General features: G+C 42.3%; 1 protein-coding gene across 1 annotated transcript in view; it reads left to right on the forward strand.

Moving 5' to 3' along the window:
• LOC115195927 (partitioning defective 3 homolog B-like) overlaps positions 1-24,378 on the forward strand; it is an 89,192-nt gene that overhangs the window by 10,563 nt on the left and 54,251 nt on the right. The window contains exon 2 of the mRNA XM_029756282.1: positions 9,843-9,947. Within this exon, the coding sequence (XP_029612142.1) occupies positions 9,843-9,947 (105 nt within the window). The remainder of the gene's footprint in view (positions 1-9,842; positions 9,948-24,378) is intronic.

A 24,378-nucleotide genomic window follows, 5' to 3' on the forward strand; every position in this document is an offset into this window, starting at 1 on the left:
TATGTAATAGAATTCTATAAGAAATACTGCGCCAGTCTAGCTCCACTTATGTTTGCGAATGTTTGTTTAAACATTCCAAAGAAAATGCCAAACTCCCGCAAACACTGTATGAGGCTACAATAGCACTGATCTTGAAAAAAGATTGAGATTTCTTATCGCCCCGTTTCGTTACTCCCCATAGAAAATAAGGTGTTGACAAAGATATTGGCAAACCGATTGGAAAAAATATATTTCTGACATCATAAACGCTGACCAGATAGGATTTATCCCAGGCCAACATATATACTACAATTTGGGACGCCTTTTCAACGTAATGTATCATGATCATAAAGTTGAGGCAGTGGTAATTGCTCTTGACGCAAAGAAGGCGTTTGATCAGATTGAGTGGAAGTATATGATGTCGGTTCTGGAGCATTTCGGGTTGGAAAGGAATTTATTAATTGGATAAGAATCATTTATGCACACCCAATGGCATCCGTGGTAACCAATCAGGAAATGTCGCAGTCATTCCGCCTGTTCAAGGGCTGCCGACAGGGGTACCCTATCTCACCTGCTCTATTCGCTATAGCCATGGAACCCCTTGCTACTCTCATTCGTGCATGTACGGATATAAAATATAAGACACGCAGCACAAAATTTCCCTATTTGCAGGTTATCTTTTTTTATCCAAGCCTAAAACTTCTATTCCCCCTTACTTAACTTGATAAATACATTCGGCAAAAAGCGAATTGATGCCGATATCACGGCCTGTGGATATGCAATTTCTGCAATCTACCCCATTTAGAACAGTGATGGACAAGTTCACAAGCCTTGGCATTGTAGTGACAACTTGAACAGCTATTGAAGGCGAATTGGGACATGGTCATTTATCAGCTTAAACAAAATATAGATTTTTGGAAAACTCTGCCTATCTCCTTGGTTGGTCGTATAAACGCTGTTAAAATGGTTGTCCTACCCAGGTTTCTTTACCTCTTCCAATTTCATACCACAAAGCTATTTTAAGAAACTGGATTCAATAGTAATTCCATTTGTATGGGATAACAAGGCAGCCAGAATTTCAAAGAAGCATTTATGCAAGTACAAGATAGAGGGGGGCTTTGGCCTTCCTCACTTTAAACTGTATTATTGGGCTGCTAATCTGAACATTGTCTTTCTGGAGGGAAAGTTTACCTGGGATGCGACAGAATGATATGCCTTCATGGCTTTTGATTGAGCAGGCCTCCTGTCAACGGTCCTCACTCCCTGCACTTGTTAATAGTCCAGCATATGTGAAAAAAGCCACTTATGACTCTAATCCAGTCATTTGTCATACTCTTAGGATCTGGAAACAGATGAGGTATTTTCCTAATAACATACCCACTGTATACATTGACAGCCCGATTTGCCTGAATCATGCTTTCCACCCTGCATTCGATGATATGGTGTTTTCACAGTGGAGGGAGAAGGGGCTCACAATAATTGGTAACTTATACATTGATGATCAGTTACCCTGTAATTGTTGAAATGAAGCTAAGTTTAACATGCCAACAACACATTTTTTCAGATGCCTCCAAATCAGGAATTTCTTAAGGACACATATCCCACAGTATGGCATTAAGCCAAATAATCCTACATTAGATAGCTTGATCCTTGTCAAACCCCATTCAAAAGGGTCGGTCTCTAGACTGTATGATGTGCTACAGGCCCACATAGAGGTATCCTCAGACACTATTAAAAGGGCTTGGGAACAAGAACTTGGTTCAGAAATCTCAGATGAGGACTGGGTAGAAGCTCCCAGGAATATTAACCACAGTTCAGTGAATGCCAGACACAGCCTTGTACAGTTTGTGATACACAGGTTACATTACTCAAAAGTGAAACTGCATAAAACATTCCCAGACACCTCACCACTGTGTGATTTGCAAGCAGGATGAGGGGACGTTGACCTAGTTATTTTGGACATGTCCTAAGTTACATGCTTACTGGGCTCTCATTTTTGATGACTTATCTAAAGCCTTCGATAGAGTTATAGCCCCAGCAAAATATGGCAGCCGATACTGGATAAATGGTCTAGTCCCGCTTCATAACTGGGTTGATGATCTGCTGCTACTCTGTGCTGTACTCCACTTAATATTTATTTTTGGCTTAGCTACACTGTTTGTAATGACTATATGCTGTCTTCTTATACATTGACCACCTAATAGGATTTATTTTGTGTATGTGTGAGTTTTGTCCTCTAAATTGGCCATCCCATTCAATAGTACAATGAGTGTCAATGTTTGTATCGCTGTCTTAAAAATGTTTTTTTTTTATTGGAAAATAATAAACATATTATAAAAAAAATCTAAATAAAATGTCAGTGAAGACACTTACCAGTTGGTCCGCAGATGCTTTGAGCACACATACTGGCAATCCGTCTTGCCCGCGGCTTTGTGAATCTTGACCCGTTTAAAGGTCTTGCACACATCGGCTATGGAGAGCGTGATCACATAGTCGTTGCGTAACAGCTGGTGCTCTCATGCATGCTTCAGTGTTACTTGCCTCGAAGCGAGCATAAAAGGCATTTCGCTCGTCTGGTAGGCTCGCGTCACTGGGCAGCTCGAGGCTGGGTTTCCCGTTGTAAACCGTCATAGTTTTCAAGCCCTGCCACATCTGACGAGCGTCAGAGCCGGTGTAGTAGGATTCAATCTTAGTCCTATTTTGACGCTTTGCCTGTTTGATGGTTTGTCTGAGGACGCAGCGGGATTTCTTATAAGCATCCGGATTAGTCTCCCGCTCCTTGAAAATGGCAGCTCTAGCCTTTAGCTCGGTGTGGATGTTGCCTGTAATCCATGGCTTCTATGCCAGTTATTTGATGGTCCGACCGCATTCTGTCCCCAATCGACTCTTTAAAAAAAAAAAAAAAAAATGGTGCCAGAGAGAATGACATAAGAAAGAAGTCAAGACGACTAGCTTGATTGAGCCTCTGCCTTGTATATCTCACTAGATCTTGATATATAAGCCTCCATATGTCCACTAGTTCCAATATATCCATGACATTTGTGACTAACTTACATGCATTAGGCCTCCCGGGTGGCGCAGTGGTCTAAGACACTGCATCACAGTGCTAGCTGTGCCACCAGAGATTCTGTGTTCGAGCCCAGGCTCTGTAGTAGCCGGCCGCGACCAGGAGGCCCATGGGGCGGCGCACAATTGGCCCAGCGTCGTCCGGGTTAGGGAAAGTTTGGCCGGCAGGGATATCCTTGTCTCATCGCGCACTAGCGACTCCTGTGTCACCAGGTGTACGGTGTTTCCTCCGACACATTGGTGCGGCTGGCTTCCGGGTTGGATGTGCATTGTGTCAAGAAGCAGTGCGGCTTGGTTGGGTTGTTTCGGAGGACGCATGGCTCTCGACCTTCGCCTCTCCCGAGTCCGTACGGGAGTTGCAGACGGATGAGATCGTGGATACCACGAAATTGGGGAGAAAAAAAAGGGGGGTAAACTTGCATGCATTAGGGTGATAGTTTGTATTTTCATTTCCTTTACAGTCCATAGAGGTATTTAAAACCACATTATAATCTCCCACCATAATAATAGAGTCTTGTATTGCTTGGTGGGGTTTCCAGTCCTGTGGGCGCACCCCACCACAATCTTCCTGTGGTCCATCTTCCGAGATCATTTCCCTCACTTTGTCCTCAGACTTTGTCCAGGTCTCACATGGAGATTCTGTAATTCTGTCCACAATCATGTTGTTCCGCTGTGATTGTCCCTTGAGATAAAAATTACAGAGAAATATGACTATCATGGATTCACGTACAGAACTGATGCCCTCTCTCAATGACTTTGATTGCTGTCATCTTGCCATTCTCCTGTTAAAACTCACCGAGCTGACCCTGGGAGAACTGCAAACTGTTGTTCAGGTCGTCCATTATTTTATTAGTTGACTCCACCACTATTTGGACAAAACACTTAAAGCAATTTTCTTGTTGTTGGAACTACACCTAACACTTCCTCAGACCCTGCCTTGGTTAGCAGGATCACTGGACAGATAGTAGCGGTCCCAGCAACTGATGCCAACCGCGTTGCGGGATCCAAACTCATAAGGTAGCTAGCAAGAAACTAACTTTTTCAAGACTTTCAAAACTTTCCACAACCACAAACTGTCCAAAACAACAAACTGAGCTATCCCTCGTTCCACGTTCAACAGGAAGCGACGACAGGAAGTGATGTGTCACGGTTTGTCACCTTGATTACCGAAAATTCTTTCGACCTGTTCATCTACACTGTAAACGTTCATTCATTGGCTAGGTTGTAGCAACAAATTTGAGTCATGTAGTGGCCTAAACCTACCTACCTATGTTACATTGAGCTGTGTGAATGGAATATGAATAACAGTCATCCAATAGGCTATAACAGAAAAGGCCATGTTCATAAAAAACGAATTGTCCTCCCTCATCTTAAACGGCACCGACCGCTACTGTTGTCGACATTTATAAAGTTTGAATAGAAAATAGATTTGACAATTGCCTGCTACCATGCATTTCCATTTAACAATCTTGTGTCTATAAAAACAGCTGGAAGTAATGACGTCACACCTAAAAAATAACGACAGTGTCGGGGGAAGAAGGTGGTTGAAGTGTTTCCATGACCTAGTTAGTCAAATTGCGCATTATTAAATTGGCAAAAGCTTGTATGCCCTCCCACCTATGTTTCATGTCTCAGGTCGCCTTCAAAAACCAGCAAGGATAGAATGCAAATTGAGTTCTCACAAACTCACGCTTTTTCCAATACCCTTTTTACACAATCGTGCCAACACTTCTATAACCAGTCTCACTGTCTGTACTGTAGCTAGAGCAAAGCACATCTTGCTATATACGGTAGCTACAGTAGGTAGAGCAAAGCACAACTTCCTATGCTGTTGTTCATCTCCCTTCTAATAATACATTAAAGTGCTATATTCATTACAGTTCCCCTTCTCTTGTACTTTCTCTGAGGTACTCCATAGCTTTCTATTGGCTTGTTCATTAATATGTTTTCTTCTCTCACGCTAATCCCACACATTTCCCTTCAGCTGTGTAATTGTGTTGGGAGGATTAAAGTGTGAAAAACCAGCGCCCCAAATTTAGTGTCGAAGTGCTTCACTAATCGTGACGCGCTTCACCGCTCTCGAGATATGGCTTCAAATAGGCGACTTAGCGGTGTAATTTGACAAAATGTACCCTCTAACTGTCACTGCTAGGCCTAATTCTTTTCTTGTGCTGACTGATCCACCATTGCCACATTTCCCTTTTGGTTTGAAGGGGACCCAGGAAATGTGAATGTCCATGATATCTGGGAATTATGGAGTTTGACAACAAAAACTTCTGACAGATTTTTCTGTCCTGCTTTGTTTTTCAGTGTACTCCTTGAAGTGTCATGAGTGAGACGGGATTAAGGAAGAGTGGTAGAAACTAGGCAGGAGAATAATTACATTTAAGAGCCTTGAGATGTTTGGCAATAGAATCTACATCCTAACCAGATGGGAGTATGCATATATCAAGAGAGCTAGCTGAAATACTGCCAATTAGGCTAATGCCTAATGCGTAGTAATATGCACAGAGTGATTTGAATGAGCAGTCAGGTGCACTGTCTCTCTAGTGTTATGGGTGTTTCCTTTAAGTCCCCATTCCTGAAGATTGCCAGGTGTAGTTACCCTGATACGCTGATCCTTGGTCACTTTAGCATTTTACCCACTAATGGTTAAGGTTAGGATTGGGGGAGGTGATCCTATATCTGTACCTAAGGGAAACATCACTCTCCTACAACTGTGCCATGAACCTGCTCAGGGAGAAAAGTGTGCGTGTCTTCCCACAGGTGAAACTTGTTCGTGCTGTGCCTGGAGACTAGATGGCCTACAGCTGGGTTCTTGTTTTGATGTGCGTGTGTGTGAGAGGATCTGTAAGCCTAAATCTGTTTCTCTGCTCCCACTAGGTAACACTGACTACTCTCGAGTGTGTGTGTGTGTGTTTGTTGTTCGGCCAAACACACCTAAAGCTTTTCTCAACTCTTATTTGATTTGTGTTGTATAAAGCTTGACACTTATTCTCTGCGTAATATTAGGGACTCTATTTTTAACAAACATAACGCAATGGTAAATCTAAGCGCAGGCGGTAGCACTATGGGTTCAGGGGTGTGTCAAATATTTTACTATTTTCACTGTCACAATTATCGGCGCACTTGCTGACGTTGGCGCGAAAGGGTTGGGTTTTGATAAATAACAAGTTGTGGGTGTGTCCCTCACGGGGCAATCAGAACGTGATCCATGGCTAAATATGTGGTTGCTTCATGTTGTGTATTTACGGTCTTTTATGCATTGCCTTGGAATCAACTCTAATTCCAATGTTAGTCCGTTACAGTTTGTTAAATGACTTACAGAAACTAAATAACAAAATGTAGACCTAACTTGAAACCATTTGCAGACCACATTAAGTAATTGCATAGCTTCAATAGCATTCACAATGATATAGGGGCTAGGCTCACTGTAAATTGCATTATGGCTGAGCATGGACATGCTAAACCTTGTCAATAAGCAAGATGAAATTAGTTTTTGATAAGGCAAAAAAAAAGAACATTCTAAACAAAACGAAACCACTTGTTTTAAATGGGCTATGTCACACTTACAGGCACCATCATTTCCCCCCATGGGCATATACAATTAATACAATGCAAACTATGGAGGGTTTTACGCACATCCAAAACGGGACCTGCATGGCTAAAATAATGTGCCCCTGCCTACAATGGATCGATTAAAAGGGAGTGTTAGCTCACTGTTTCATATTTTTAATAAAGCTTTGGTGATTTAAGATTTATTTCCAAACAGTCTCAGGAGCCAAACCCTTTATTGAGAGTCTTGACTACTTCGTGATTGCTTTGGGCAGACACAAAAAAGCCTTCATTGAGAGGAGGGGAGGCTATCCTTGGGAAAAAACATTAGTTTATGTTTCTAAATATAAAGAATACAGGCACCAAAAGCACATTAGGCTACTCTTGTTCCATGTGTATATGGACAGTGTGGATAGGCTGCGTTTCCGCTGTCAAAATTCATGCCATAACCAACTTCGTTACCGCTAAAACCAGCTTTTGGTTGGTCTTAAATATCCCAATCAGCACTGCCTGACATTAGCAGGACACACCTCAAATATTTCCATCTTGCCCATCTGAGTGCAAGCGAGCTGATATAAAACAGGTAAATTGCCGATCCTGGCGTTATGGCTGGAAAATGCCAATGCACCAATTTTTACATGACGAAATTGCAAACTAACGTGCGTTTGACACTAGTGCCAACCTTAACGCCAGCTGAAAATAGAGCCCTGCATCTTTAACAAACTTCTCCAATTCTTGCTTTTTGTGCATGTGACCTGTTGGCCACAAAAAGGTCTGTTCAATTATTTGAATTCCATTTCGTTCATGATTTTCTGTGAGCTCGATGCACACATTGCTAAGTTTTTCTAGATAAATCGGATCAAGCCCGAACTGTGCAGTGTAGTAGGGAGTTTCCAACAGGCCAATATTGTACCTAGTTTAGCTCAGAAAATGTGGTAATTAACTACAATGACCATAATGCATTGCGCGCCTACTTGTCTGGTCTGTTTCTTTTACACCTGCTATTGATATGTAAAAGAAACAGAAGAATGTGCGATCAAGGGGGATAGATTATGTATTTTCAATTCTAAGGGATTGATAGTTGGTATTCAACAAGTATGCCTTATTTACTTTGAAGAACTACTTCGATAGTGATTTTGTCAGATAGCATAGGCAGCAGCTCTATAGAGATGAGATGACTTGGAATAAAATAATAATAAAGTCATCAAATAAAACAAATGTAATATACTAGGGATGTACGATATATCGGTGAACATATTGGAATCGGTTTGTCTAGTTTAACGCCGATGTTCAGTTTAACGCCGATGTACAAAACCGATGTCAAAGCTGATGTGCATACCTATATAACGAAGGTACATGACGTAATAACCCCACTTGAAATTTTGCACTGTACATGCAACACAGCATTCCTAAACTAGCCCACAATGTCTTCTGTGTGGATCGAGCAGTCATTTGAAAGAGTAAGAACATTTCAGCGAGACAACTCAAAGGTGAAATCCATTAAAGCCAAGAAAATGGAATTCATTGCCCTTGATCATTCGTTCTCTGTCGTGGGTGACGTTGGCTTTTGCCGACTGGTCGAGCACCGGTTAACACTACCAAGAGCTCTATTTTTCCGATGTTGCCCTACCGGAATTACCCAGTATTAGTGTCACTGCTATTAGCTTCACGAAATGCATACTATGGAATGCTGTTTGGGTCTTTGCATGTCAGTAGCACTGTCAAAGCTGTATAAAAAAGTATGTAAACAAGCAAACACCGGCCACGAACGATGTGTTTACAATACCACGTTGGTAATAAAGCATCATTTGTTTGACCGCAACTTCTGGGGTAGCTAGCTTTAGCTTGGTACCTAGCTAGCACCAATACAACGATCCTGAAAACAATGACCAATAGAAACTGCAGTCATTTTCATTATTCATAGCAATGATTTTCGGAATCCTTGTGAGGAAGTATTAGCTAGGTTGCCACTTGTTGTTCATCCAATTGAAATTGTAACCTTTATTTAACTAGGCAAGTCAGTTAAGAACAAATTCTTATTTACAATGACGGCCTACCCCGGCCAAACCCGGACGATGCTGGGCCAATTGTGCGCCACCCTGTGGGACTCCCAATCACGGCCGGATGTGATACAGCCTGGATTCGAACCAGGGACTGTAGTGACGCCACTTGCACCGAGATGCAGTGCCTTAGACGTGTGTGTGTGTGTGTGTGTGTGTGTGTGTGTGTGTGTGTGTGTGAACTATTTAAGTGTACTAAAACATTTTTTATATTGGTATTGTTTTTTTATGGCAAGGAAAAGATCTGATATCAGTATCGGTGATCACTATAATATACACAACAACTGAAATATTTTAGTAAAGTAATATGAATAAATGATGATTTAATAAGTGATAAGCCGTAATGGATAGTCAGTACCATCATGGGACTTTTATTGTTTTATTCTGTGTTACAGCATTCAAACCACACAATTCATAGTGCATTTAATGTTAAAAAAGAAAATCGAAAACGTAATCGAACTGAAACCGAGCCTTAAAAAAGCGCTAATCGCTCAGCACCACAGTTTAGTAAAATGTCACACATTTCAGATTGTATCCTAAACAAAAGGCCTTGTTCTTTGTGACAATACCAGGAATATGGTTCCTATGCGTTCTCAGACCTGTGTTGCCATAGTGACACTAAAGGAATGTGCCCACCACACTCACGAAGTGGGGGGGAACTAGAAATGCATTCCTTTCTAACCCCCCCCCCCCCAAACACACCTTTCTAACCCCCCCACCTGTTGTGAAATAATAATGAGGCAAGTAAACAAAAACAAGACCTACACAATGTGTAATCCTCTTCCCATCCATATTTCTGAATCTGTAAAGATGAAACAGTGTGCAGCCATTTTGCGCTCCATAACCCAGTTTTGTCTTATGTAGGTTTGTTGAAATTACACTTTTACTGCAGTTTACTGTATTCATATTAGCAGGTTGCAAATAGTACCATTTCAGCTAACTGCTTTTCAGAAGTGTAATTGTATACCAATTAGCAGATGCTTTTATCCAAAGTGACTCCGTCATGTGTGCATACATTTTACGCATGGGTGGCCCCGGGAATCAAATCCACAAACCTGTCGTTACAAGCGCCATGATCTACCAACTGAGCCATACAGGACCAAACAGTGTGTTTTTACCCAATAACCACCCAATCAGGTTCTTATCATGCTAATGTGTCCATGTTTTCTGTGTACCTACCAGAATGGGGAGGACTTCCTGGTTCGGACCCACCACATGGAGTACTGTGACGGGGACATCTTGGACCTGGATGACCTGCTTACTGACCTGGTGGAGGACCGAGACAAGGTAAGGCCCAATGATGTCAAGATTAATATACATCATGAGAATATCTACATCTGGTGGAGCCTGTGTCTGACCTAGACTCTGATCTTTGGTCAGTTATGCGTTTTCCCCACTAATGGTTAAGGTTATGAGTGTGGAAGGGGAAGTTGATCCTAGATCTGTACCTAGGGTACACTTCACCCAGGAGCAGGTGAGCAGAGTAGTACAACTCAGTGCCTGGTATTAATGCAACACACATGTAACCTCTCACAGACTGGGTTGGAGAAAGTGGTCATATCTCTCATTGCCTAAACACCTTGATCATGATTACCTCCCTTCTTTCAGTGTAAGTGTCATAAAGGGATGACGGCGAGACGCAGAAATTAATTACTGGCTTTCAAACAGAGGCAAAGAAGCCATACCATGTATGTACATACAGTAATTTGTGAACTATGACTGTAGCGTGTGCTGACGACTCTGTGGACTTGGTTATCTGGTCTGTCTGACAGTGGTTGGTTGGTTCATGATGGATTGCATCATACATCTCACTGAGAGGCAGGGTGTAGTTATTAACACTTAGTGCTTTGCAGTTAATCTTGTTCATGCTTTTTCTTTTTCACTCTGAAACAACTGAACCATGAGGAAAGGGAAGTTCCTCAGATGGGGATCAATGGTTCGGTGTGAGAGTCAGAGGATGGGCAACCATTGTTAGGGTATCATGCCTTTCCTGTGTGGTCTCCTTCACCTGCTGTGTACGCACAAACCTACATACCCACCCACACAAACTGCTCCACTTTCTAGGAAGAAAGAAAATGGATATGGTTTTACATTTCCTCCTAATTTGGAATTATGCATTACTAAGATGTGCTAATAACTGCTTGTAATCCATTTTCATAAAGCGGGAAGCAGAATAGAATGATAAATTACCAACACTTACTCAGCAAGAACAGAATACCAAATGGAATATTCATGTTAATTCGGTGGCGGTGCTGTGTTCCGCAATAACAATTTATGTTTAAAACTTACTGGGCGAGTGTAACGCACTGTACTTGTCCTTTGCCTCCAGGATTGAATGTGAAAGTATAGTTAGTTCTGAATATTGAAGGGGCAAGGTGGTAAAAAAAAAAAACCAAAAACTTCTTTCTTTTGTGATATGCTCTGTGGTCATTTTTATCGAGATGTTAGTTTCAAGTTTTATTAGTTGTATGTCGGGGATACACCGTCCAACGAAGTGCTTACTTGCAGGTTCCTTCTCGACAACGCAACAACAATAATAAAAGATGAGAATACTAACATAAAGTAAATGTAAAAGCTAGGGGGATTCGTGTTAAATCATTGTTTTACAAGGCCTTGTTTATGAGTGAGAGGAGGGTTGAGCGATATTACGCCATAACCGAATGTCGGTAAAAGCTTGGATGGTCTACTATAACATTCTCGTTATAGTAGACCAAATGTAAAATTCTAAACATGCTGTTACTGTTGGTGTTATATGTGCTTTTGCTATTAGTACTAGAGGATATCCATGTGTAAGCCGCGGTAAGCGCCTAGGTGATGACTTGAAAGCTTTCTGTGTGCTGTAACCTATTGACTCCTCATCACATTTTTCATTGAGGGTTGTTTGTGTTCTATTGTTTAGCACATTATAAGCGGGATAGCATAGCAAGTACGCACTTGCTTTACTGTTAAAAACACTCGAAGCCTCCTAGTCATTCTGCCAATAGTGTTGTCCCTTACAGAAAGGCATCTCAAAGTTTGAGTGCTGATCTAGGATACGGTTCCTCATGTCAATGCAATCTTATTCATTATGATCTAAAAGACAAAACTGATCCTAGATCAGCAATCCTACTCTGAGACACCTTATGTAATTAAGCTTGATTACATATTATGTCTTTCTGTGACTATGGATTTGTCCCAAATTGCACCCTATTTCCTATATAGTGCACTACTATTTACAAGCCATCAGACTGCTGAACACCTGAAGTGACCACCTGTCTGATTCTCTGCATCTTAGCACATGTTCACTCACTCATGCAAACAAGCGCACAGACATACGCACACATGTACACTGAGTGTACAAAATATTATGAACGTCTTACTAATATTGAGTTGCACCCCCCTTTTACCCTCAAAACAGCCTCAATTCGTCAGGGCATGGACTCTACAAGGTGTCGAAAGCGTTCCACAGGGACACTGGCCCACATTGACTCCAATACTTCCCACAGTTGTGTCAAGTTGGCTGGATGTCCTTTGGGTGGTGGACCATTCTTGATACACATGGGAAAATGTTGAGCATGAAAAACCCAGTAGCGTTGCAGTTCTTGACACTCAAACTGGTGCGCCTGGCACCTACTACCATGCTGCGTTCAAAGGCATTTAAATCTTTTGTCTTGCACATTCACTCTGAATGGCACACACACAATTCATGTCTCAATGCTTAACAATCCTTTTTTAACCTGTCTCTTCCCCTTCATACACACTGATATGAAGTGGATATAACAAGTGTCATCAATAAGGGATCATAGCTTTCACCTGGGGCAATCTAGGTCATGGAAATTGCAGGTGTTCCTAGTGTTTTGTACACTCAGTAGCAGTACATTCATGCTACACACACATCACAACTGCTGCTACCCTACTCCTGTTATACGGCTCAATTTATTCACTTGCCCCATCCCCTTCCCTACCCAATACACTTGTAAATATTTGACTATAAATTTACTGCCATTTTACTTTGTTTGTATTCTTACATTTTATTATTATTGGTTTTACATTGTCGAGAAGGAACCTGCAAGTAAGCATTTCGTTGGACAATGTATATCATGCATATCCTGTACATATGACTAATTAAACTTGAAAGTACTTTTGACAAAAACCCTATGGGCCCTGGTCGAAAGTAATGCTCTACCAAGGAATAGAGTGCCATTTGGAACGCAGCCCATGTCAATGGTTTATTACTCCTCTCTGTGATGAAAAAGTTATCTTTATCGCTTTTGTCCTCTCATTCCCAGCAGCACTCCCCTCTCCATTAATGATCTATGAGGCGCCCATTGTGAGATCGTCCACCGCACAGTATGTGTGCCGCGTTAGCCACAGATGTTAATGGTAGATAATCGTCGTCTATTTGTCTGCTAGCGTAGCGACTAGCGAGCCCTTTACATCCGAGGCTCTCCTACCTGTGGAGCCGTGGGCTAGCAGGTTAGCATAGTGCTGTATGTGTGTAGCGTAGCTCCCGCTCCACTGGTGGTTGATGAGGGGGGAGATGAGGGGCAGGAGTGATTTGATTACAGTACACACACACGCCAGAGGCTCCATTAACCCCCAAGTCAGGAACACCGGCCACAAGTCTCCTCATGAATATTCAGGCCTGCCTGATAAATGATGAGGGGAATGCAGAAGGGAGGGTGGAGGGCGGCTGTATATGTGGCCCCCCGGAGCACCAAGGGGCTTGGGCCACACCACAGAGAGGAGGTAGCTACCTGCTCAGTCATTTAAATACTTACAGCTTTACCACCCATCCAACAATGTCCCACAGCAGTTTATCTCAGTGACTATATTAACAGAAGCAGGGCCCAGGAGGGAGGTAGTGGTTTAGGCTTTGGTGGTATCCATAAAGAATAACATTATATATTCATTCTATTAAATCATCAAATCAACTGTTATTTGTCACATGCACCGAATACAACAGGTGTAGACCTTACAGTGAAATGACTATTTACAAGCCCTTATCCAACAATGCAGTTTTAAGAAAAATACGTGTTAAGTAAAAAAACAAGAAATAAAAGTAACAAATAAATAGCAGCAGTAAAATAAAAATGGCAAGGCTATGGGGGGGGTACCGGTACGGAGGCAATGTGGGGGGGCACCGATAAGTCAAGGTAATTGAGTTAATATGTATGTAGAGTTACAGTGACTGTGCAAAGATAATAAACAGAGAATAGCAGCAGTGTGGAGGGAGGGGGGGGGGGGCAATGCATATAGTCTGCGTAGCCATTTCATTAGGTGTTCAGGAGTCTTATGGCTTGGGGGTATAAGTTGTTGAGAAGCCTTTTGAACCAAGACTTGGCGCTCTGGTACCGATTGCCGTGCGGTAGCAGAGAGAACAGTCTATGACTAGGGTGGCTGGAGTCTTTGACAATTTTTAGGGCCTTCCTCTGACAACGCCTGGTATAGAGGTCCTGGATGACAGGAAGCTTGGCCCCAGTGATGTACTGGGCCGTACGCACAACGCTTGCGGTCGGAGGCCGAGCAGTTGCCATACCAGGCAGTGATGCAACGAGTCAGGATGCTCTCGATGGTGCAGTTGTAGAACATTTTGAGGATCTGAGGACCCATGCCAAATCTTTTCAGTCTCCTTAGGAGGAATAGGTTTTGTCTTGCCCTCTTCACTACTGTCTGTGTGTGCTTGGACCATGATAGTTTGTTGGTGATGTGGACACCAAGGAACTTGAAGCTCTCAACCTGCTCCACTACAGCCACATCGATGAGAATGGGGGCGTGCTCGGTCCTCCTTTTCCAGTAGTCCACAATCATTTCCTTTGTTTTGATCACGTTGAGGGAGAGGTTGTTGTCCTGGCACCACACGGCCAGGTCTCTGACCTCCTCCCTATATGCTGTCTCGTCGTTGTTGGTTATGTTGTGTCATCGGCAAACTTAATGATGGTGTTGGAGTTGTGCCTGGCCATGCAGTCATGAGTGAACAGGGATTACAGGAGGGGACTGAGCACGCACCCCTTAGAGGCCCCTGTGTTGAGGATTAGCATGGCAGATGTGTTGTTGCCTACCCTTACCACCTGGGTGCGACTCGTCAGGAAGTCCAGGATCCAGTTGCAGAGGGAGGTGTTTAGTCCCAGGGTCCTTAGCTTAGTGATGAGCTTTGAGGGCACTATGGTGTTGAACACTGAGCTGTAGTCAATGAATAGCATTCTCACATAGGTGTCCCTTTTGTCCAGGTGGGAAAGGGAAGTGTGGAGTTGAATAGAGATTGGATCTGTTGGGGCAGTATGCAAATTGGAGCGGGTCTAGGGTTTCTGGGATAATGATGTTGATGTGGGGCATGACCAGGATAATGATGTTGATGTGGGGCATGACCAGCCTTTTCAAAACACTTCATGGCTACAGACGTGAGTGCAATGGGTCAGTGGTCATTTAGGCAGGTTACCTTAGTGTTCTTTGGCACAGGGACTATGGTGGTCTGCTTGAAACATGTTGGTATTACAGACTTGGACATGGAGTTTGAAAATGTCAGTGAAGACACTTGCTAGTTGGTCAGTGTGTGCTCGGAGTACACGTCCTGGTAATCCGTCTGGCACTGCAGTCTTGTGAATGTTGACCTGTTTAAAGGTCTCACTCACATCGACTACGGAGAGCGTGATCACACAGTCATCTGGAACAGCTGATGCTCTCATGCATGTTTCAGTTTTACTTGCCTCGAAGTGAGGAAAGAAGTAATTTAGCTCTTCTGGTAGGCTTGTGTCACTGGGTAGCTCGTGGCTGTGCTTACCTTTTTGTAGTCTGTAATAGTTAGCAAGCCCTGCCACATCCGACGAGCGTCGGAGACGGTGTTGTACGATTCGATCTTAGTCCTGTATTGATGCTTTACCTGTTTGATGGTTTGTCGTAGAGCATAGCGGGATTTCTTTTTAGCTTCCGGTTTGGAGTCCCGCTCCTTGAAAGCGGCAGCTCTACCCTTTAGCTCATTGCGAATGTTGCCTGTTATCCATGGCTTCTGATTGTGGTATGTACGTACAGTCACTGTGGGGACGACATCATCAATGCACTTGTTGGTGAAGCCGGTGACTGATGTCGTGTACTCCTCAATGCTATCGGAAGAATCCCAGAACATATTCCAGTCTGTGCTTGCAAAACAGTCCTGAAGCTTAGCATCTGCTTCATCTGACCACTTCTTTCTTGACGAGTCACTGGTGCTTCCTGCTATAGTTCTTTGCTTGTATGCAGGAATCAGGAGGATAGAATTATGGTCAGATTTGCCAAATGGAGGGCGAGGGAGAGCTTTGTTCCCATCTGTGTGTGTGGAGGAAAGGTGGTCTAGAGTTAACTTATTTATTTATTTATTTATTTTTTTCTTTCCCCTCTGCTTGCATATTTAACATGCTGGTAGAAATTAGGTAAATGGATTTAAGTTTCCCTGCATTAAAGTCCCTGGCCACTAGGAGCGCCACATCTGGATGAGCGTTTCCCTGTTTGCTTGTGGCCGTATACAGCTCATTGAGTGCTGTCTTATTGCCAGCATCGGTTTGTGGTCGTAAATATACAGCTACGAGGAATATAGATGAAAACTCTCTTGGTAAATAGTGTGGCCAACAGCTTATCATGAGATGCTCTACCTCAGGTTAGCAAAACCCTGAGACTTCCTTGGATATCGTGCACCAGTTGTTGTTGTTGTTGTTGTTGTTTATGAATATTCATAGACCAATGCCACCCCTTGTCTTACCAGAGGCCGCTGTTCTATCTTGACGAACTACAAGCACATATAGCCTATCAACAGGACATTAAAAACTGTAATTTCTTATGTTTCACCAAGTCGTGGCAGAATGATGACATGAATAGCATACAGCTGATTGTATGTTGGCTAATAGGACCGATGGTAAAAGCAAATTACCCACTCGCCGACCGGATACTTACAAGGCACCCCAACCTTCGTTCTCTATATTTCCGTCTCTTTCTCATGCAAATGACAGGGATGAGGGTCTTGTTGGGTGTTTGGAGTAAATCCCTCTTGTCCGGCTCGTTTAAGAAAAAAACTGTCTTTCAATACGAGGTGAATAATCGCTGTCCTGATTTCTAGAAGCTATTTTCGGTCATAAGAGACGGTTGCAGAAACATGTACAAAATAGCAATAATCGCTGATCTGGCTTTCAAGTCTATGATGCCCTTTTTTGTTACAAATGTAACAAGAACCATGCATAATGTAAATTCACTAATGACTGACTTCTTGTAGTAGGCTTTACAAAATTAACACAGCTCTCATCAACAATCTCTCAAGCCCACTTGCTAGTGATTAGCCAGCTAATCTTTATATTTCAAGTTTAGCTAACTTGGATCTGAACTAAAAGTATGTGGACACCCCTTCAAATTTGTGGATTTGGCTATTTTAGCCACACCCGTTGCTGACAGGTATATAACATCAAGCACACAGCCATCCAATCTCCATAGACAAACATTTGCAGTAAAATGGCCTGTACTGAAGAGCTCAGTGACTTTCAACGTGGCACCGTCATAGGATGCCATCTTTCCAACAAGTTAGTTTGTCAGATTTGCTAGAGCTGCCCCGCTCAACTGTAAGTTGCGAGAAGCAAACCTCTTGCTAAAATTGGTCCAAAATAAGGCCAATGCGCTTCTTTGGCCTTATTTTGGACCTAAGCTTGTCGCCTGCCTATCCGCCTTTGGGACAACGACTCCCATTGTTAGGGCGACGATGTACAACTCGTCATTATGTACAGATCTCTGGTGTAAATGGGAAGGTGCACAGGAGCGAAGGAGACGAGACCAAAAATACAACATGAGAACAAGCAGACAAGGCATTTGCAATATCGTGCAAAAACATCAATTCAAATGAATCGCCCTGCCCTACTTATAGGTCTCACTTTTTTTGAAGCACCCATATACGCACGCACCCCCTCCCCCCACACACACCCACACCCTCTCTTGACAGAACCTTTTTGTGCTAATCAGAGCTCCAGCTCTCTACTCTCTCTGTATGACTAATCCCCATAATCAGCCCTCCGTTCCTGATGAGTGCCCATGATGATGTGAAAATAGTCAGTCTCTCAATGTAAGGGGATATGCACCACGTTAGCAGAACACAACCAGAAAGCCTCTCTACTCCTCGTAATAACTGGTGGCAGCACTTTACCTCTCCCAGACAGTCATTTACCCAGGTAGACCTGTCATTCACTGCATTCAACCACCAGAAAGGCTACATTATCACAGCAATTAGCCTACTCTCGAAGTCTCCGGCTCTCCATATTGAAGTCCTGTCATAATCATTGAGGATTGGGATAGTGCATCATTCAAATGGAACTACATGGTAGCACGTTTTCTGTAGGCCATACGTCTATAGGCACTTAGGAAGTCTATAATTTTGCTGGTAATAAGTAGGATTTAGTAAGTGCACTATGCTTTATGTTGCTGTACTATATTAGCAATTTGTATAGATGGACCTAACAGAAATGGCTTGAAGTTCTGTGTGCACGCGTGCATACATGTGGTGTACTCGCTGTGTATGCATGCGTTTACGTGTGTGTACACTCACTGTCTTTCCCTTCTCGTGTGATGGTCTTGTCAACCACTGTAATTAAACCCAGGGAGCATAGCCGTCCTCATGAACAGACTGTCACTCCTTATTACACATACACACGCACACACAACCCCTAACCCATATGGACATCCACTCTTCAAAAAGGAAACACACCCACACCACCAAACGCGGCCAAATGAGACATCTAATTTCATGGGAAATTTTAGATAAAAAATAACTAATGATTCAATCCATCTTGACTAATTTGCCTTTTTAATTGCTGAGTGTACAAGTTATCAAGGGCCCCAGCTCCGTTTACACTGTGGTACCCTATTTCCTATTTAGTGCGTTACTTTTGACCAGGGCCCATACCATAAGGCTCTGGTTATTAGTAGTGCACTTTATAGGGAATATGGTGCAATTTGGGATGTGGGCTTTGTAAATGGTGGTGTGGATGTCTCGACCGATGTCATTCTTGCATATATCAATGGTAAAGCATTGGTGTCGTTCATACGTGATCATATGTATGGGCTCATCCATGTGTGCGTCCCAAATGGCACCATATTGCTTATTTAGTGCACACATTTTGACCATGGCCTATAGGCCTCTGGTCATTTGTAGTGCGCTATTTAGGGAATGGGGAGCAATTTGGGATGCAGTCTATCAGTATATGTGAATGTTGGTTTAGGTTTGGAATGGATCTGATGAAGGGAATGGGGAGGTTGAATGGATCTAATTTGGAATTGTGGTAAAAACTCAGGAAATGGAGAAGGATATAGCCTATGTATTATTCCAAGGATAATCATTCGGATGCATCGCTCTCAATCCTATGAAAAAGCTTATTGACAAACCCATTTCAACGAAGCTAAAGCTTCTCTGATTCCATGAAAAGTATAGATCTGTGAGTCACAGAAGAAGTTCATTGAATGAAGACTGATTTCAGGAAATAGGCACCATGCAAGACTTGTTGATTAGCCAGTGACGTTGGCTACATTGGGCTTTGTGAGAGTTGTTCAATCCATTCAGTTTGCACAGATGGCAGTATTTGACTGGCATCTGAGTAATATTCTTCTACACATGTAAAAATAAGTAGTGATGAATATGAGCTCAAATTAAACCAGTATCACAATCCAGCCATGTCTATAACCATTTATTGTAATTCAATTGCCATTTATAAAAATGGATTGATTTATTTGTGTTTAACTGAAATTCCAGGCTTTTGAGAAGTCTAGGTCTTTAAAAAAAATATTGTTAGAGCCCACCACGTAAAGTCGTTCCTATCAAAGATAACAAAAGTATTAATTTAGCCGGCAGTGGGGGAAAAAAATGTACGAACATTTGTATTGTGAAGTGGCTAACACCATGTTTTTTTAATCAGGGTTCATATGGTCATGAAAATCCTGGAAAAGTCATGGAATTTTAAAATGGTGTTCTTGAAAAGGATCAAATCCTAAATGTTTTGGAAAAGTAATGGAAATGAATTTCATAATTTCTGTTAATGTAATTTATTTAGCGCAGTTTAAAAAAATATTTTTTTTTAATCATTCAAATAAAAATCCACATATCAGCCAGGATCGGAATTCAACTTTAGCGGGTCTGCATGTTTGCTCGAATGACCTGCATATGTGCGAAATGTGTGAGCTGCTGCTCAAGGAGAGAGAGACAGTTGGACATTGCAGTAGCAGGTAGGCATAGCCTATAAAAATTGATAGAGTACAGACTTACTAGGTACCCTGTAGTTAACTGTTTAGCTATTATAAGCATGTAGGCTATTAATGTTTTCTTCATGTCATGTCCCAACAACCGTATCACCGACACTTGCGAATAATGCCATTCAAAGTCGATATTCTATTTTGAACGATTCATATGATTCACTCAAGCTATTCACTTGGTATTCGGTTCAATCGCATTGAAACGCGCGAATCAAAAGAATAATTAGTGAATTGTGAACATTTCATTTTAGAAAAGAATATTAGATGTTGCCTTTTCTTTTGGATTATGTGGCTTCAAAAATGTTGTAGATTGATTAGGACATCCAACGGATGGGACATTGCAGGCTGACTAGCATCTATTGAGTTGCAAAGTAAACACTTAAGATGGCTAAGATACATTTGACTGAACTAGAAAATGTACATTTCATGAAAAAAATAGTGGTCTTGCTTCAGCAGAATAAAAAGATTTGTAGCCTGCCATAGCCATTTGATATATTGAACGAGTGAATTATTTCACAAGGCATTAAACGTATTTGGTTGGAATGTTACAGGGTTTTACATCAAGGGTGGTGCCCCATCCTCCCAGGAGAGCTAATGCATGTGCAGGCTTTTATCTCTATCCCTCTCTAACAAACCACCATGTCCAATCAATTGAATTTACCACAGTTGGACTCCAATCCAGTTGTAGAAACATCTCAAGGATGATCAGTGCACCTGAGCTCAATTTCGAGTCTCATAGCAAAGGGTCTGAATACTTATGTAAATAAGGTATTTCTGTTTTTAATGATTTTTTAATAAATTTGTTTTTGCTTCGTCATTATGCGTTATTGTGTATAGATTGAGAATAAACGTTTTTTATTTAATCAAATTTAAAATAAGGCTGTAACGTAAGAACATTTGGAAAAAGTCAAGGAGTTTGAATACTTTCCGAATGCACTGTAATGTACCCTGCTGCGTGTTCCCGCCCCATCCAGCCGCCCCGCTAATCGCTCGAATTATCTTTAAATCAAACATCTCTATGTGAGACGGGTGAGTGTGAAGGTGTGTGCGTGCTCTGTGCAGCACGTGGACCCGAGCCAGGGGTTGTGGGGTTAACTGGAGGAGGGAGCAAAAGGCACGGGGCGAAATCCTTTACCGTGTTCCCGCCGCAATTAAACGTCTGAAACTGCACCTGCGTCCTCTCTGATGGGTCATTGACACCGTCATCATTATTTTGTGTCATCCGTCGCTATCAATTTACACCAGGCGCCACCCGCCCGTACGAATTAATTGATTGTCTTAATAAATGGACATCTCTTGATTAGACGGTAATGCATCTGAATAGCCCACTTGAGGTGTTATTGTGACTTTCTGTAAGCCTGACATGTGACAGGTAATACCATACACTTCACAAAATGTAGGAAAATCATGGATTTACATGAAAGGCTTGCCAATACTCTTCAACAGCTGAAAAATAACCATATCTCACCATTTCTAAAAGTGATTTTTCTATATGCTCTTCTGTCATAATTTTTTTTTTTTTAAATATATGTTATATTTTCATGTTTCAAGTCTAACCACAGTCCAGGGTACAAAATGGCACTCTATTCCATATAGTGCATTTCCTTTGTACAGAAAGTACTTAGCAAATAGGGTGCCATTTCAGATTTAACCATAGTTTTAGCCATCAGAAAACAAAATTCTGTCTTGGAGATTCTAGAAGGCTCTATAAGAGTTGAAATTCCTAGCCATAGCTGCGAGGGATTGCTCACCATGGCAACAGTAAGTATGGTGAAGCCAGTAGGCTAAATGTACTGCACATGACTGTATTATGATATGAATGGACAGAGTGCTTATTGAGCCTTGGGTCAACACTGTAAGTCATGATGATATTAGCAGGGTTGACGACCAGAGGCTACAGGGAATCTAGTGGCTCAACTATAAGCCTTTATTTCATCTGCTATTTGTGACACTTATGAGTGGTGGCAGAAACAGACTGGCCAAAGGGCAGTTCAGGCAAATGCCAGATAGGCTGGTCCATCTTTAGCCCAGTGGGCCGGGCTAAAAATGGGGTCTCGAGGAAAATAATGGACCGGTATGGGGAATGCATGTTAGAAATGCCTGGGCTGATTTCTTGTCCCTGTCCGTCCTTGAGTTGTGGCATGAAAGAAGACCTGTTGAAAACATAATTGCCGGAACAGCCGACTTGTTCTGTACTGTTAGTAATAAGCAATATTCTGTGGAGCATCAGTCAGATTCTTTTTTACTCCACTATATTTGGGTCCCAAACACTCACTAGTATTATACTGCTGTGAGCTTGACAGAGCAGACACCCACTCACTACTGCAGAGGTGGATATCACCAAGACACTGTTTAATTGTTCTCATGGCTTACTTGCAAGGTGAAGTTGGAATAAACATTATATGAAGCTGAGCCTGATTCCCTCTTATACTTTCCATCTTCCTTTCTCCCCAGCTTTCCCTTTTCTGCTCTCTCCTACCTATTTCTCTCTTCCTCTCGCCATCTTTTTCTAATTCTATCTTTCCCTCTCCTTCGCTTTCCTTTTCTGTCTCTCTTATCCTCTCCTCCTCCCCCTTTCCTCCCTCCTTCTCTTTCCCTCTGTCCCTCTCATCCAGTCGGCAAACATCAGTAGCATAGTTGGCTAGTCCAAGGCTTTGTTAAATGAGTATAGGAGGAGGTGTGCCTATTAAGAGATGGTTTAGTGTCTATTAAATCACTAAGCGTGTGCCGGTGGTAATTCATTCATTAATTAAGGAAAGGAAGCTTCCTTAATTAAAGAAAAATTAGGATAGATTAACAAAAGTGGACTTGATTGACAGCAAACAATGAAGTGAAATATAATAACAGAGATGGTGTTATAAAGAGAGAAGAGAACAAGTGAGTGTGTGAATGGAAGAGCGAGCAACAAGATCTCCACAGGTGCATGGTTGCTCCAGCATGCCAGTTTCCAGGTTAATCACTCCTTCCATTTCTCTCCCTGACCCTCGGGGGGTGAACGTGGAAAAGGAAGGATGAGGGAGAGGGGTGATTGAGGGGAGCAGCTGGCCTTACGTTCGCCACAGGGTAAAAAGAACCGATTGATTAGCTTCTCACAAGGACTTTTGGGAGGAGGTGGATGGTGGAAAAGGGTAGTGGAGAAAACATTGTGACCATTAGTGATGTGTTTGCACTGTTGGGGTGATAAATTCATATTTTATTTTTTTTTGTCTGTGACTGTGTTGTGTCACATCTGAGAAATATATGAAGCCTCAGGCCCCCCCCCCCTGTCTTTCTCTCCCCCCTCTTTCCTCCCTCCCATCATAAATTGACAAAGACACAGACACATGCACACACTTCCCTCCCGTTCTCCTGGGCACCACGTGATTTGTGAAGAGTTTACCCTGAGTGTTCATAAATACACAACGCACAGCTAGCAAACAGTGCCTGTTTGCATGTGGGCGTGTTTTGTGAATTTAGAATCATCAGTCAGAAATGGACTGCGTGTGGGGTGTAGTGGGCACACACCGGCGAGAGCACTCCGTCATCACGGTGGTTGATAGAAGAGATCAGGCATGGGAGAGGGAGACTGCTTTTACACCTGGATAGATGGAAAGGGCAAGATGGAGTGAGAGAGACATCCTGGGCAGAGTAACCCATCAAATCAACGTTTATATGTCGCGTACAGAGATTAGCAGGTGTTAAAGCAGGTGCAGCAAAATGCTTGTGTGCAATGCGGTAAAATATCATAACAGTACAATACTAATAAACAAATTATCCCCCAAAAAAGGAGAAAAAACATAAGAAACGACATTAAGAAATATCAGCGAGCAATGTCAAGAGTCCGGAATATACATGCGGTGTGTATAGACAGTATGGACAATATATACTTTAAGTAGGGAAAAGCTATGTACAGCAATAGTTGTATAAGATGAGCTACTAAATGTCGAGAATACAGTATGTACACTGGGTATACAAAAAATATAAGGACACCTTCCTAATATTCGTTTTTTTGTCCTCAGAACAGCCTCAATTCATTGGGGCATGGACTCTACAAGGTGTCGAAGCGTTCCACAGGGATGCTGGCCCATGTTGATTCTAATACTTCCCACAGTTGTCAAGTTGGCTGGATGTCTTTTGGGTGGTGGACCATTCTTGATACACACGGGAAACTGTTGAGCATTGCATTTCTTGACACAAACCGGTGCGCCTGGCACCTACCACCATACACCGTTCAAAGGCACATACCTTTTTTGTGTGTCTCAAGGCTTAAAAATCCTTCTTTAACTTGTCCTCTTCATCTACACTGATTGAAGTGGATTTAACTAGTGACATCAATAAGGGATCATAGCTGTTTTTCAGTATCTCGGTCCCAGCTTTGATGCACCTGTACGGTCTCTGCCTTCTAGATGGTAGCAGAGTGAACAGGCCAGGGCATAACATTTTCTTTTTGGTCCACTAGCCACTCAGATTTTGTACCAGCCAAAATATTTTTTCCACTAAAATTACACCA

This window comes from Salmo trutta, chromosome 6 (genome assembly GCF_901001165.1).
Source record: "Salmo trutta chromosome 6, fSalTru1.1, whole genome shotgun sequence".
NCBI classification, from domain to species: domain Eukaryota; kingdom Metazoa; phylum Chordata; class Actinopteri; order Salmoniformes; family Salmonidae; genus Salmo; species Salmo trutta.